This window comes from Zalophus californianus, chromosome 7, assembly GCF_009762305.2.
Source record: "Zalophus californianus isolate mZalCal1 chromosome 7, mZalCal1.pri.v2, whole genome shotgun sequence".
Taxonomy (NCBI): Eukaryota; Metazoa; Chordata; class Mammalia; order Carnivora; family Otariidae; genus Zalophus; species Zalophus californianus.
This window is the reverse complement of record NC_045601.1, coordinates 5,498,444-5,515,646: the sequence shown is the minus strand read 5'-3', so window position 1 is coordinate 5,515,646 and position 17,203 is coordinate 5,498,444. Positions and strand designations below refer to the sequence as shown.

Here is a 17,203-nt window from a genome sequence, read left to right as displayed (position 1 = left end):
TCTTAACTCTACCTGAGTTTAGAATGGACTACAATTGGATAAATCTGGCTTCTGGGTAGAGTGATCTTAAAAACTTTTTTTTAAAAATCAAGTTTGATAATGTTCATTTTAAGAAGTCTGAGGATGAAAACATGCGTCCCCCCCCCACCCCCACCCCCACTGGAGAGTCTTGGTATTTATTCCTTATTGCTGCCTTGTGTGCTTATGTTGCTGTTAGTTGATTTTTTTTTAGTTTTTCATCTTTTTCTATTTTGGTGAGAACCCAGTGGGCCCTTTTCATTTGGAAGCTCTTATCCTTCAGTTTCATTTTAAAAGTATGTATTACGTTGATTTTTCTCCCTTCTTCCTTTTTCTCTTTCTTGGTAAGACATCTGTCATTTAGTTTCTGGGCCTTTTGAACTACTCCTCTAATTTTTATACTGTTCTTTACCATTTTCCCCCTGTGTCTTTGCTGCTACTTGGAGGGAGAGTTTCTAAATTTTTATCTTCCAATATCTCTATCAAGTTTTCATTTTTGCTATCATATTTTTAGTTTCTCAAGTTCCCTTTTATGTCTTGAATTTTCTTAACAGCATCCTTTATCTGTTTCAAGGATAGTGTCTTCTCTTAACTCTCTGCAGGGTTTCAAATTTTTCTTCTTTCTGGTCAGTGGTTGCTTTCTTGAGGTTGTTTTCTGTTTGTTTGTTGGGCTGGTCAGACTCCCAGAGAAAGATCTTCCAGTCTCCCTTCCCTAGTGTGTGGGCTGACTGACTGCCCTCACTCTAGATAAGGAGTGGGGTAGAAGGCTGGACACCTCAGCCTTCAGTATGTAAGTGATACCATGAACTGCCCCTCAAAACCCAGTTCTCGGGGCACCGGCTGGCTCAGTCAGTTAAGTGTCTGCCTTCAGCTCAGATCACAATGCCAGGGTCCTGGGATTGAGTCCTGCATCAGGCTCCCTGCTCAGCAGGGAGTCCTTTTTCCCTCTACCTCCTACCCCCTGCTCATGCTCATGCTCATGCTCTGTCTGTCACTCTCTTTCAAATAAATAAATAAATAAAATCTTAAAAAAAAAAAACAAACAAAAACTAGTTCTATAAAATGAACTCTTTAGGAATATATTTCTTATCTTTTGCTGGGAATTACAGAATGCCAGCTATCTGGGGAGAAATGCTTGCCATTTCCTCAGTTTTTTTCCCTGGGGGATGGGATGGGGTGGCATGGGGGGGTGGTCTACAGCAGAAATTGGTCCCTTTTCACCTGGGGTTAGCTAAATCCCTGACTGCTTAGCTCATGTGTTTTGTGGTTTCTAAATTGTTTTCTTTCCCATTTTACTCTTCCTTATGAGTTTTGTACATTTTAAACTCTATTCTAGAATTTTAGGAGGGAGTAAAAGTACATGATTACAATAACTTCACCATCTTTATCTTTGTCTACAAGTTTTTGTTCTTTTTTAAGTGTTTTAAAAACTAAGCAAAACCCTTTATTTTGAAGCAAACATTAGGAGAGGTATAACTTTCTTTTCAGTTTTTAACTGGCACTTCAGTTATTGAATTAATTAGGAGTATACATTTACCAAGATGTTTTACAACTTAAAAATTTATTCAATAAATTCAGTAAAGCACAATGTCGAATTACACTTTTAACTTTATTCTCTGTTCCTATGATGCAAATAATATCTCTTTCTTTTCAAATCCTTTGGCAAATTTTTGTCTTTCCATATATAAAAGTTTCTGTGTTAAGTCACTTATGATTTTAGTTTTTATTTTTACACCTTCCTAAATATTTTGGATTATAAATGTCCCTCAGTTATCATTGTATTAGTATCTATATTAGTATCTGTATTTGTGTCTCACGTATATGTGTGTGAGCATGCACATGCACATGTACACTTAACACACAGACACACTAGCTTTTAGTTTCTACTTATTATAACAATTCTAGGTTAGTTTGATTGGTTTTTCTTCTCATTTATGTGGTATTTTCCTGCTTCTTTGCATGCCTGTTCATTTCTGATTAGATGCCAAATAGTGTGACTTACCTATTTGGGTGCATGTCTCCTATTCCTGTAAGTATTCTTGGGCTTTGTTCTGGGACACAGTTTAAGTTAGAAACACTTTTCATCCTTTTAGGTCTTGCTTTTAAGATTCACTTAGGCGGTACCGGAATAGTGCTCAGACCAGGTTTAATTATTTCCCATTACTGAGGCAAGCCCTTTTATTTACTTTACCCAGTGTCTGTGAATCATAAAGTCTTTTCAGTCTGGCTCTCTGTGAGAACCCAGCACTTTTACTGAGTCCTGTGGCTGGTACTTTCTCTAGCCTCTGGTATTTCCTCTTTTACACATGCACTGACTGGTGTTCAGCTGAGTGTTTGAGTGGACCTTGTGCAGCTCTCCAGAATTCTTTCAGTATAGCTCTTTCTAGAACTCTTGTCTGAACTCTAGCTGTGTTGGTCTACCTGGATTTTTAGCTTAGTCACCTCAACCCAGAGAGGCAGTCTGGCACCCTTCCCGGGGCTGCAGCCTGGAGACTCCCAAGCCGGAGAACTGAAGTAATCCTGGGCTTTACTTCATTGATTGGCCATCTCTCAGCCTCACTGTCTTCATTACCTGATGTTCAGAGGCTTGAGAACTGTCATTTCTTGTGTTTTGCCCGTTTGTGGTTTTGTTTTTTTGTTTTGTTTTTTGGTTGTTTCAGGCAGGATAGTGAATCTTGTCCATGTTATTTTTATCTTGGCTGGAAGCAGAAGTCCCTTACTCATGAATATAGACACACTTTTTTTAGGTTTACCAAAAAAATACGAGTCATTTTATTAGATCTATCTACCCAAAAAATGATAAATAAAAAAATACGGATTCTGGTGAAAAAATATCGTTAACATTTTTCAACATAAAAATTAAAATCTGTATTTAAAAATTGATTTTCCTTGCCACAGTAGAGGTATGTGTGTATACATTTTATGTTCTTTGGCATACAGAGAACCCTGAGGTTCTCAATTTTTTAACTCATTGATACCCTAGTTTCTCATTTTTTCATGGTGTCTGTCCCCTAGGCAAAAGAAAATACTTAATAGGTTTTTTTAATTAAATAGTCACTTCCAAACAACCTCATTAGTATTTATATCAAAACAACTTAAAGTGAAAAAAAAATTTTGTTCATAAATTTTAATTTTTATTCACATCATTTATTAATGGGATCTCTATTTTTCTTGGGTACCATTCAGATTAGCAAACATTAGGATGCATTTTCATAGTAATGATATTAACAGAAAATACAGGCAGAAACATATACTTCATTATAGAATATATTTCCATCCTTAAAAGGCTAAGGTCCATGTATTTTCCTTAGCATGAGCTCTGCAAACATGTAAGTTGTAGTAGAGAGCTGTTTTTTTGTTAGTTCTATTAATTTATGCCAGTTTTTTATCTCCTTTGATTGGAATCTCACAATTTTTTTAAAAATTTTATTTAAATCCAGTTAATTAACATACAGTGTATTATTACCTTCAGAGGTAGAGTTCAGGGATTCATCATAGCTAAATGATGCAAACATAGCTTAAATAATTGGCAACAGGTTAGTATTAAGAAAGATAAACTCTCTTTGAGAAGAAAAATTGGTAATGTGTTTTGCATATTTTTTAGGAGGAGCAGAACAGAGGCAAGCCTAATTGGGAGCATCTCAATGAAGATTTACATGTACTGATCACTGTGGAAGATGCTCAAAACAGAGCAGAGATCAAACTGAAGAGAGCCGTTGAGGAAGTGAAGAAATTACTGGTACCTGCAGTAAGTAATAATTTCCAAATCTTTGATTTGGGGCCCAATCCCTTTTTCCATTTAATTTTTTAAAAATTACTGTAATGTTGATGTTAATAAAGAATAGGTTCTTTATTTTTTTAGAAATTTTACTTAACCTCAAAACATAAAAATAATTTATAACTCATTTACTGTAGTATAATGGGCAAACACAGACATTGCTCAAATCCTAAAATGGGAAAGCCTGTTTACTTTGGGGGAAGGAAATGTTGTGAGGGGAGCAAACTCAATTGGTGTCCTACTTTTCAAAGGTATTATTATTATTGCATCACTCTTACTATAGGGTAAGAAAGTAGGTACGTTATCGTTAGGGTGATGAAAGCTTTATTGTTTTGAGGGGGGAGCAAATTCTCATTGTGAGCAGGTAATGAGTGTACAGAAAAGTCTGTACAACTAATATTTATGTTGGAGGACCTGTGTTAGTAGGAGCACATTGTTTGAGTTGCCTGTGGGTTCCAAGTACCCTCCTGGCATGTCACTGTTTCACACAGAAAGATTTCTGTTCCATAGTGAAATTTTCCCATAATATGATAAAATTTTCTTTTAGAAAAATAGGAGCTAACTTTTGCTGATCTATCAGGCACCATTCTGAGTACCTTTTCACACTTCATCTCATTTAATGTTTTTTTCTAAGATACTGAAAACTATTTAAGTTCATATTTAGGGATCTTAGGTAAAACATTGAAAGTAATTTTGGAGGGTGAAGTCTCATAAAGAAGTGACCCCAAACACCTTTGTTCTCATCCTCCCTCCCTGCCATCCTCCGTCTCTCCCTCCCTCCCCAGCCCCCTTCTTTTTGTCTTTTCCTCATTATTAAACAACCCTTTAGTAACTCCTCATTTAGAAATGATGATTGCACTCACTCCCAGAGTATTATTTTGAAAATGAAAAATAAATTACTGCTATTTTCAAAGTCATTCTAAAAATATTTTTTATGTTGGTAAAAATGATAGAAATGTGGATCCTAATTTGCTGTTGAAAAAACTATGAATACTGTTAATATTCTGTCAAATAAAAATTTATTGACATTTACATAAATGAGTATGGTATCTATTGTTCCTTTATTCCCCAGATAATCTGTTCTATAAATAAACTGACAAGCTATAAACATTTTTCATTTAGTGGACAAAATTACTTGGAAGGAAAGAATTTCACATAACTTTTGTTCAGTAGATCTTATGAACAGGTTAAATTATAAACTAAAATATATAGTTGTATACTATTAAACCATATAGTCTTCCTCCTTTTCCTTAATAATTGTGCAGTTTTGAAAAGCTATAAAGAAAAGGGGTTTTTTCTAAGTATATTGGACTGTTAGTCCCATGATCAGAAAGTTATTTAACATCACTTTTATTGCTGTATATAGCTGAAAATGCTCAGCTCACATAATACTAAGTACATAAGTTCACCTAATATAGCAAATAGACCAGGCGTCTGATAATTAAAGCTCTTACTGACCTATTATTTTATTCCACCCATTCTGTGAACTACTTTAGTTCTCAAAGTTATTAACCTGGGAAAGAGCATCATATTAGAAGCTGTGTTAGTAACTAGCTATGTGTCTTTCAGAGAGTTAGTAAATTTCTGTCTGTTTCATCATTTACAAAATGAGAATTGAAGTAAATGACTTTTAAAGGACCATTTTGGTGTTAAAGTTGTCTTTGAATGGACAATAGAATAGATAGTAGTAGATAAAAAATGGCAGAAGCTTTTTTAAAACTTCATACAATTTATATTTTAAAGGAAAAGAGCCCTTTTGATGATAAATCTATCTCTGTGGAAGTACTTTTAGGATTGTTATTAATTACCACCTCTGAAGTAATACAACTTTCTTAGAATTACAAATTGTAGACTAAAAGTACTTTAAGATGTGGCCTCAGTAAAGTGATTTAACTTTGTAGTAATTTCTTAGTCCTATCCATTTTGTCAGATATGCTTGTTATAACATGGCTGCTATACCTGGGAATTTATTTTCATTAAACTCAACATTATTATACATTTCTGGTGATGATGCTCTGATAAGCAAAGGTTTAAACAAAACAAGCTTTACAATCCTGAAGTTATCAAGTGATTTGGGCTTTTACTTATAAGTTCTTGGGAGACAGAAATACATCGTATTTGAGAGCTGACTTCTGGATTTGAATCCCATCTTTGTGGCCTTTTCTGTCTCCCTTTTCTCATCTATAAGATTGGAACATCACTGAACTGTCATGTCATTATTGTGAAATTAGATAATACATGGAGAATGCTTAGCATAATACCTCTGTTTCATAAAAGTTTGCTGTAGTTTTTTGATGCTGTCTAAATAATATTGTTTTATAATTGTATAGGTTTACATACTGTCCTTTCCAAGTACTGATTATAAAATGAATGCATTAATTCAGAATTGGAGAAAATACAAGTTCCTTCTCAACTCATTCATTTTAAGTAAAATTGGTTTGACCCTTATAAAAAAAATTCACTGTGAGGCTTCTTACAGAACCCTTTAGTTTATTGTTGCTTAAATATTTTCAAAACAATATTTTTAGATTGAAAATGTGGACCCATCTTGATCTTCTGAAAAGAATTCACATATAAATTCACATACAAATTGGTTAATTTGACTGGTTTTTTTTTTTTTTTCCCCTGTTCATGTTAAAGTTATAAAGGGAAATGATTTGGAGACTAGCATTTATTTTGAAATGTATTATTTAAGGTGCCCTCGTATTAGATTCAGAATTGCAGAAAAGAATTATTGCCCCAATTCAGTCGGATTTGACTGAGTTGAAGGGTTGTCAGAATCACTGCATGAAAGACAACACATTTCTTATCAGCATTTACAATTTGTCTAACCTCAGATTGTCCCTCCAGTGAGCTGCCAATAAGATCTTTTTAATTTATTTTTATATTACATGAAAACTTTTTGAGACATTTTTGTGGTTTTCGTGTCTCAAAATTTATCTTGAGAATAATGATACTCACAATTCTGTTGATCATTTCACTCGCCATGCTTACTTAACATGTCTGTTAACAGTAACTTTCAGTTGTGCCTTTCCTGTCTCTTCATATCCTACATGTGGTTTGGAGTCTCTAGCTGTTATCGAGTGTCCAGAAAAATACCAAATTCAGTCAAATTTACTTCCTGCATCCCTCAAATATGCTCATGTCCTTTTGCCCTCATTTTCTTTACCCTTATTTCAAGCCAGAGTAACTCAAAACCCCACAGCCAGCATTTGTACTTGTAGTTTTGGACCCCACAAAACCCATCCTTACATTGCAATCTATTCATAACCTTTATGTGCTTAAAAAAGCCTCTTGGTGGTTCCCTCTTACTCCAAGAGGAGAACGGAGAATTATTTAACATGGCTTTACAATCCCTTCATGATTTGCCATAGGTTATCTTTCAGTCTTCATTTTTCACTCCCCCCTCACCCCAAACCTACAGTACAGACACATAGACACACATACCACTCTAGACCCATAGGTTGATTCTGTATTTATTTGATTTCTTGAAACTTCAGTCTTCTCACTTCTGGGCCTTTTGAGTTTATTCAATAAATGTTCATTGTGTGCATTTACTGTGTCAGCTGTTGAAGATACGGAGAGAGTAAATCTGACTAGCAAAGTGTCTACCGTCTTGAAGCTTACCTTCTGGTTGGGGGGATGGGGCAGCTTGGATTACTTGACAATAAGCAAAAAGAAATATAAACTATACTAGGTTGTGCTAAAATGTGAAGGAAAAAAAAGCAGGAAATCAAGAGCCATGGATTAAGGAGATATTATTTTATATGAGATGATTAGAGAATGCCTCTTAGAAGGTGACATTTGGGAAAACAGAAAACCTAATTGAAATGTGATGTAATCATTTGGGTATCCAAGGGGTTTCCAAGCAAAGAGAACAAAAGGGTGATAGCCCAGAGATATTTTTGAGGTGTGTCAAAGGGGGTCCATTGAGGAGCATAGGGAGCAGGTGGGAGCGTGGTGGGAGGTGAAGTCGGGGGAAATGGGGGAGATGGCAGGGTACAGAGGCTTGTAGGCCATGATAAGGATATTAGATTTTAGACTGACATGAGAAGCTCTTGGAGGAGTTTGAGGAGAGGAATAACATGGTCTAATTTGTATTTTAAAGGATCATTCTCAATAGAGAACACACTTTGAGGGTGATGGAGAAAGCGGAGACGCCAAGGCACAAGCACTGTATTTTATGAATGAGGTGGAAGTGCCGTGGGCTAGTGTTGAAGGGGCTGAGTGGTAGTAGATACGGGATTTATTTCCAAGGTAAAGCTAGCAGGAATTTTGATGGATTGGGTGTTGTGTGTATGTGAAGACTTCAAGGTTTTTACCCTGAGTAATTGGACTTGTTCTCTGTTTATACCATTAGGGGAGCAGGTTTGAGAGGGAAGTCAAGAAATTGGGTTTGGAAGTGTAAACGTTGAGACACCAAATGTTAAATGGGCATTTGGTTATAACAATCAGATTCGGTGAGAAGATGGGCCTAGAATATGTGAAGTTTGAAGTTGTCATCATATCAAAAGCTTTTAGAGCCAGGAGGCTGGATGCTATTATCTAAGAATTGGATAAAGGTGAAGAATAGTCTGGGGACTCAGCTCCAGGTACTTCACCAAATAGATATCAGGAAGAAGAGGAGGATCCTGCAAAGGAGACCAAAGAGAGGAGCCACTGAAGTTGTCGGAAAACCAGGAACGTAGAGTCCTGGAAGCCAAGTGAAGGAGTTTGTTGCTGACGATTGTTCAGTTGAGATAAGAATTGGGAGTTAATCATTGGATTTGGCAAGTAGTGGTCATTGGTGATCTCACCAATTGATTTTTTTTTTATTTTTTTTTAGATGATGGGTTTAAAAGCCTAATTGGCTCGGGTTCAAGAAAGTATGGGACAAGAGGAAGAGGAGCTGGAATTTCTTCCCCTAAGATTTTATTATTTATGTAAATGATTCTTTCAGTACTGTTGGCCTTGCAGGTCTTTCATTGCTTCACTATCTGTGATCTTCTTCTCCATTCTACATCAGCTTCCCACTCCATGATGGCTCCTTGGATCTTTTGAGGGCCCCTCCCTGAACATACAACAGTAGAGTGTCCAGCAGTAGACATTTCCTTCTCTTCATTGAGAAGATGCTGCATAAATTTGGCAAGCAGGTTAATTAACTTGTGCATATATACTTGTAGGATAAATCTCTTGAGGTAGAACTACTAGGTTAGCGGTAAGTTGCATTTTAATTTTTTTTTTTAAGATTTTATTTATTTGAGAGCTAGGGTACTATGTGGGGGTGGGGAGGGGTAGAGGGCGAGGGGCCTGATGCAGGGATCAATCCCAGGACCCAGAGATGAGGACCTGAGCCAAAGGTAGATGCCTAACCAGCTGAACCACCCAGGCGCCCGGTGCATTTCAAATTTTAATACATAGTTCATAAATTGCCTTCCAGAAAATTTATATTGATTTACAGTCCTGCCAGTGTTTTAGGAAAATGACTGTTTCCCAACACAGTCTAAAACCTTGGGTATTAACCAAAGTCCTAAATCTCTGCTTTCCTAGTAGTTTAAAAAATAATTTTAATAAGCCCTTTAATTACAAAAATGTGAATAAAATACTTCTCATGGTTCTTATAAATGTTTGGTTTTTTAGGTTTTTATATTAAGCAGCTGTGTGATATTACAGATATTTTTGTAACAAAAAACTATATTTTTACCTTTTGTGTTCCTATCTTGAACAGGTACACAGTCCCTAGTTTCATATTGTTTCTATGGAGAATATGATTCGGATTACATTTACATTCACAGAATAAATCTATAGCTAAAGTGTGGAATTGTTTTGTATTATTTCAGTATGAATGTTTCTTACCTAACCATATAGATTAAGTTGATTTTTGGAAAGAAATAGATGTAGAAAGAGTCACATGTATTTTAATGGTTTTTTTTGCCCATTTTGTTTAATGTTATTATAGCAAAAGATCTATCCCTGGCTTGAGGGACCCGGGGGGGAGGAAGAGAGTGGAAAGCAGAGACTTTTTGCTTTATCTGAAATTTCTTAATTAAATGTAATAAATAGTTGATTATGTATCTTGCATCTGCTGATTTTTAAGATTTAAAAAATCTGGGTAAAGATTGTACCTATACTCGGTGTGACAGGGTTCTAATTTTCCACAGATTTTGGTGATTTTAATGTGTCCCCATTAATTTACATAACACTACACATAACTAAATGTTTAGTAAACCTGTTCAAACCTTTAAATTCAAACTGGGTTTCAAAACAACCTTATGAAATAGGTCCCCCCCCCCCCCATTTTTCTAACAAGCACATGGACTCAGAGAAACCTTAGCGTCATTAGAGCACTTGGTAATTTTTTTTTTTTTCAGGAAATAGTTCAAAATTCTTATTTTATTGCAAAGGTAAGGGGTTGAAATGACTCACACTTCATTCATTAGTAGAGTCTGAGCATTAGGCATGGTTTGATTTTGTTTCTTAAATCATAAACCATAATTAGGGAAGAATAATTTCTCTAGTTATAGGTAATGTTTTTATCTGACATGTATAAGTCTGTTACCACCAAATACCTACTAAATGTATCTTTTTATTTTAAGTAGTCTGTTCTGTTGTTTGAATCTCCTTTTCATAACCTGAACTATGCTCTTTCAGATTTTTGAGGCCTTCAGTATGCTATTGTAATTACATCGTGATCTTGTGTGAAAATTTAGACTATACTCACTGATAAAAAAAAAAAGGACTATAGAACAGTGTCCTAATTTTGCTGAATATAACAGAAATATAAATATATTTTTATTATAAAATTATGTAAATATAAATTATATAAATATAAAAATAAATATAAATCTAACTTCAAAGTACTTCTTGAGCACATGTATTCCTGCCACCCAACTGAAGTAATCTCTCTGCCCACTGTTAGTTTTACTCCATTTAATTCTCCCGTAAGCTAGTAAGAGTGATTTTAAAAACAATATGTAAATCCTATTAAAGACACGACTTGCCATTTCACTTAGAATAAAATTCAAGCTCTATACTGGCCTCTGCAAGTAGGGCATCAAGTGAGCTGCTATCTGGTATGAAACTCTGTTGTGTGGTGAGGAAGTGACTCAGTTGTAAACAGGTAGTTGTGAAAACATGTAAAGTCAAGGAAAATGTTAATGAAATAATTTAGGATTTTGGATAACTCTGTGTGACTATAAAGTTTAATTTCCACATGTGTTATTTTTTCTTTCTAAGTTATTTTATAAATGGGAGAAAAAATTTTGAAGTACAAGGATGGAGTAGAAAGAAGTGAGCAAAGAAAAAAAATCACTTTTTCTAAAGTGATTATGAGGAAATCCTCAAACTGACCAGTAGAATTTTGCTAAATATACAGGTAGAATATTAAGGAAAGGTTTTATAGGAAGAAACTGTGTGTTGTGACAAGCTTTAATATAGTGATAGCCTTCTTATTTTAAGTGTACCCTTATAAGGAAATTAGTGTTACATGGAATTATTTAGGGATTTGTGATTTCTGGTTTTATATAACTGCTTTATTATACAAGGTAATGGAGTAGGAAAAAAAACCTGTAGTTTTCATGATTCGTATGGAATTTTACAATATGGATTATTTACTAATTTTTGCCTAATATTTAAGACAGGATATGTTGATTATTTTTGTTTGGTGGTAGGATTTACTGCAAAGTGGCACTATAACTTGCTTTTCTACAAATTTCTGGATCTTCAACTGAAATTGTATGATAGTTGCTAATTTAATATAGCCTTTATGATGAATTATTTTATAGTTAGACAAATTATATTTTAGGTAGATTATTTAGTTCTTATATATGTAAACCTTAGGCTTTTACATATATATTGAACTTCTTTATTATAATTAGGAAGCTTTCTTCAGGTGACGTTTTATTGCTTATTCTTATACACATCATAATTCTCACACTTTTTCTGTGATCCCTTCAAAATAACTGGGCTGTTAAATTTCTTGGCTGAATTTCTTCTTACAATCTTAGGATTTACCTAATATGCTTATACAAGTATACAGAATTCAGTGAACTGTGAAATAATGACTTCTTACCTTTATATATTTTCAAGTCACTTTAACATATATTTGATCTTAAGAGAAAGCTTGCATATTAATTTACTCATTGACCAATTCTGTCATCAGATGTTTTCATTTCCTTTATAATTGCTACAGTGATATTGTAATATGTTATAAATTTCCAGTTCATTTTGCCTTTTGTAGCACAGTAAACCTGTTTGTAATTAATTTGGTTTTGATATGCTCATGTATATTAGCATAGATGATAGGTCAATTGTCTACTATTTTAAGGATTCTAGCTTTTAGTCTAGGATGGGTGAAACCATTGGAGGGCTTTGAGGAGAGAGGAATGACATAATGTGATTATTATTTTTCAAGGATTACCTGACCTGCTCTGTTTAAAACAGAGTAAAGAGTATAAGAGTGGAAGAAAGGAAGCTCTCAAAGGAGCCTGCAAATGATGGCCCATGGGCCAGACCTGTCCTCCCACCTGTGTTTGAATAACCCATGAGCTAAGAATGGTGTTTGCATTTTTCATGGCTGGGGGAAGTCAGAAGAAGGATACTCCATGAAATGTGAAAATTGTGTGAAATTCAAATTTCATTGTCCATTAAAAAGTTTTATTGAAACACAGCCATGCTTACTTATTAACATATTGTCTGTGGCTGCTTTTGTGCTTCAGTAGTAAGTTGAGTAACTGCAGCAGAGACCATATACCCAGAAAAGGCATTTACTGTCTGTCTCGTTACAGAGAAAGTTTGCCAATTCGTGGACTATTGCATTAATCCACAAGAGTGGTAATGATGAGTTGGGCCAAGGTAGCTGTAGAAGTGAAGCATGGTCTGATTCTGAGCATATTTTTAAAGTGAAGCTGGCAAGTTTTGCTAATGGATTGTCTATGGGATGTTAAAAAGCAAGGAGTCAGGGATGACAACAAGGGTTGTAGACTGAACAACTGGAAGGATGTAATTGCTATTACCTTGACAAAGAAGACTTCAGGAGGAACAGACTTTGAAGAGATTATCAGGAGTTCCGTTTTAGACCTAGTAAGTTTGAGGTAATAGTTGGCTACCCAAGTGCAGCTACCCTAGTATTCTTTTCAGATTAACAAATACTTATTCCAGGTTGACTGTGTTTTCGGGCACTAGGATCCAGAAAATTATTGGCAAGATCCTTAATATTTAGGGCAGTGACATTTCCCTAACTGTATTCCATGAGACACTTTTCATAGGTATTCCAAGTAAAGGAAGCCTTTAATATGCTAGTAAGTATTGTGAAGCTCTGGTAGGAACCATTTCCAAATTTAATTGACCATCAAATTTTTTTGCTGAGAGTGCATTCACATCTAGTGTTTTAGAGATACATGTTTAAGAAATAATATGGCAGCTCATGGGTCTGATTTAAATACAGTTGAGCTGTTTCTCAGTGCTGAAGAATAGTTATTTTGGAGACTTGAGGGAAAGGAACTTAAGGGTTTTTTTTTTTTTTCCATTTCTTATTATACATAAATTAAAACACATTCATTTTAAGTATACAGTTTGAGTTTTGACAACTGTATACCACAGTCAAGATTTCCTTCATCCCCAATGAAGGGGGGGAAATCGGAGGGGGAGACGAACCATGAGAGACGATGGACTCTGAAAAACAAACTGAGGGTTCTAGAGGGGAGGGGGGTGGGGGGATGGGTTAGCCTGGTGATGGGTATTAAAGAGGGCACGTTCTGCGTGGAGCACTGGGTGGTATGCACAAACAATGAATCATGGAACACTACATCAAAAACTAATGATGTAGTGTATGGTGATTAACATAACAATAAACCATTAAAAAAAAAGATTTCCTTCACCCCTTTGCATCAATTAACCACCTCCTCCTGCTGCCTCCAGGCAACTAGCAGGGTTAGTTCCCCCCGCCCCCTTTTGATGGTCTCAAAACTTATTTTTGCCCCAGCTTTATTGACATATGATTGACCAATAAAAATTATATATGTTTAGGTGTGATTTTTTTTTTTTTTTAAGGTGTGTGTGATGATCTACATATACATTGTGAAATGGTTATCACAGTAATTATAACACATCCATCACCTCACATAGTTATTTTTTGTGTGTGTGGTAAGAACACTTAAGATCTACACTCAGCAAATTTCAAGTATACAGTAAAGTTAACTGCAGTCACCATGCTGTATGTAAGTCTGTAGAACTTAGAGCTGAAGGTCTGTACCCTTTGATGAACATGTCCCCATTCCCCTCCCCCCACCACCTCTTGGTATCCACTGTTCTACTCTTTGGTTGTATGAGTTCAACTTTTTTGGACTCAGTGTTGCATTTACTATATTTCATATAAATGAAAAAATTTTTGTGCCTGCCTTTTTTCATGTAGCATGGTGTGACAGTTTTTTGAAGTTCATCCATGCTGTTGCATGTATCATGCATGTATCAGTGGGCTCTACCTTTTTGTTGGTAATTAGTATTTCATTGAATAGTTAAGCCAGTCTATCCTTTCACCTGTTGTAATTTTAATTTCTCCAAAGACAAATGATCTCAAGCATCTTTCCATGTTCTTCTTGACAATTTATGTATCTTCTTTGGTGAAGTATCTGTTTAAACCTTCTGTCTTTTTATTGACTTGTTCTTTTTTTTTTTGGTTCTAACAATTCTTCATATAATTTAGGAATAAATTTTTGGTCAGTGTGGCTTGCCTTTTTTTTTGTTTTCTTGATTTTGTGGGAAGGCTTTTAATTACAAATTCAGTTTTATTCATAGATATGAAACTTGGTCAGATTTTTTCTTGTTTTTATATTTTTCAAAGGAGTTTGTCATCTAAAGTTTTTGTCATGAAGTTGTTCCCTTTTTATCTTTTTAAGTTCTGTAGAATCTGTGGTAGTACTCTTTCATTCATGACATTAGCAATTTGTGACTTCTTTCTTATTTTCTTGATCAGCCTAGCTCTAGAGCTTTATTAATTTTATTGATATTTTCTAAGGACCAACTTTTGGTTTTGTTGATTTTTCTCTATTCTTTCTTCTGCCGTAAAGATACAAATTTCTCTCTATAATGCTTTAGCTGCTTCCAAAAAATAATGTTATATTGTATTTTCATTACCATTCAGTTGAAAATATTTTTAAATTTCCTTTGTAATTTCTAATTTGACCAGTGAATTATTTTCACATGTTTCCAGATACTTGGGACTTTTCTCTTTATCTTATTACTGTGACTGATTTCTAATTTAATTTTTTTCTTAGAGAATATATTCTTTAAGACTTTAGTCTTTTTGAGTCTAATTAGGACTTTTTATAGTCCAGCATATGGTATGTTACGAATATTCCACATACACTTCAAAACATGTTTATTTTGCAGTAGTTGGGTATATGTTCTGTAAATGTTGTTTAGATGAAGGTGATTGAAAATGTTCACGTTTCTCCTGTTCTTAGCCATTTTCCCTACTTTTGTGAATTACTGAAAGAGATGTATAAAAATGTTTATTGTGAAAATATGCACAATAATATATTCTCCTTGAAAATACTGAAATAGCAAACTCATTTAGTATATGCACATGGGTACATGTGTGTATATGTATATGTTTGTATGAATAGCTTACACAACCTGTATGAACAGGATTTATTAGCATCATTAAAAGATGTCACTCTACGTTTTATGTAATGACAATTTTCCCCTTGCTTTAATTTTGAAGTCTTTGTTTTTTTCCTCAAAAAAATGCCAGTTGACTTCATGCAACACATTTTCTAGAGAGAGAGTACCAAGCAGTATATAGGTGGCAGTCAGTGTTAGAGAAGATGTTAACTGAATTCACAAGAAGGTGTCACCATGGACTGGGTGCTTAGGGAAGAAGACTTCACATAGGTAGGTGAGACTTGATCTGGTACTTTAAGACACAGGACTCATACAGACAGAACATCAGTGTGTTTGTGTGTCAAGTCATTGAAAGTGGTGACAAATGCAGTAGTAGGGTTGCACAAATCATGCATGGTCAGGGACTGTCACTTGGAGCTTTTATTTCCTTATTTGTAAAATTGGGCTATTAATTATCACTCATTTGCCTTAGAATGACTTTGTAAAGGTAAAAATTATTATTTTAGTTATATTGAATTATAAGACATTTTCTTTTTTAAAAAATACATGTGGTATGGACTGGTTACCTCAACTACATCATTGACTGTGGCAATTACAAGCTCAATTACTGGTCACAGGAGGCACCACACAAAAAGAAAGTAATTCTATTCATTACCTACAAAATGTACCCTCATTGCTAATCCACAATCTTACTTTATAGGTTTTTGATTACAGTAGCATAAGAAGATGATTATAAAACCATATATTAATGTTACTAAAAAGTAACATCATATATAAGTCTGTTTCCCCTCCCTCCCTTCACTTCTTCCCTCCAACTTTTCTCTCTCCCCCTCTCCCTCTATCTATCCATCCCCCTCTCTCCTTCTCTCCATCTTTCTCTCTCTCTCCCCCACTCCCCCTCTTTCCGTCTTTCTTCCTCTCTCTCTTTCTCCCGCTCCCTCCCCCCCTCTCTCCCCCCCCCCCCACACTCTTTCTCCCTTCCCCTCTTACTCACTCACTCACTTACTATGGGAATGCATCTATTATGTCAACTGATCAGATACCATTGCTCTTTCAATTAATTCTCATTCCAGTTAGTTGGAAAATAATAGTACTATTTATTATCATTAGCTAAGACCTTATATGGGTACATATCCTATGATGTTTTCTAATCTTCTCCTAAGGAACCTCAGAAACACTAGAATAGTGGAAGCGGGGGGATATTGTGCTGGACTTCTGTTGATATGAAGACTGAGAAAGTAGAGGGGAGGGATATTATGGCCAAATATCCTCTTTCTCACTGTAATTTTTCTACCCTTTTAGTAGGAACAGAGGTAAAGATTTCTGTTGAGGTAAAATACTGAACGGAAAGACTACACTAAATGAGCAGTACCAACCTTGTATTAGAGAAATTAATGTTTCTAGGCAGCTGAAATTTACATCATCTCATAATTTAAGACAGACTTCGGCATACCAGATGCCACCAGTCCTAGACTGGTGTCACAAAGTGTTCATTTTACTTTTTAACATTTCAACTTTTACGTTATGGCGGGGATAATCATACCTGTTCTTTTATTTTTTCTTTAAGTTTGCTTATAAGTATTTGAGAACTTGAACATGAATCAGTTTTGGATATTATAGCTTATTCCCTCATGAAACCATTTGTATACGTAGAGCTCAATAATAATTGATCTAATAGGTAATAGATTCTGACAAATTTCCAGGTGAGGATTTTGAAATTTAAAGTTGCTTCTAGTTATTTCAAGGAATTTTAAGACACTGGGAAAAAAATTTATCAAGTAATTTTAATTCACTGTAGTCAATTAA

At 34.9% G+C, this 17,203-nt stretch overlaps 1 protein-coding gene across 7 annotated transcripts in view; it reads left to right on the top strand.

Annotated features, from left to right (window-relative positions):
* QKI (QKI, KH domain containing RNA binding) overlaps positions 1 to 17,203 on the top strand; it is a 156,701-nt gene that overhangs the window by 105,730 nt on the left and 33,768 nt on the right. For all 7 annotated transcript variants that reach the window (XM_027601745.2, XM_027601744.2, XM_027601743.2 and 4 more), the window contains exon 4: positions 3,623 to 3,766. In XM_027601745.2, coding sequence (XP_027457546.1) covers positions 3,623 to 3,766 — 144 coding nt within the window. The remainder of the gene's footprint in view (positions 1 to 3,622; positions 3,767 to 17,203) is intronic.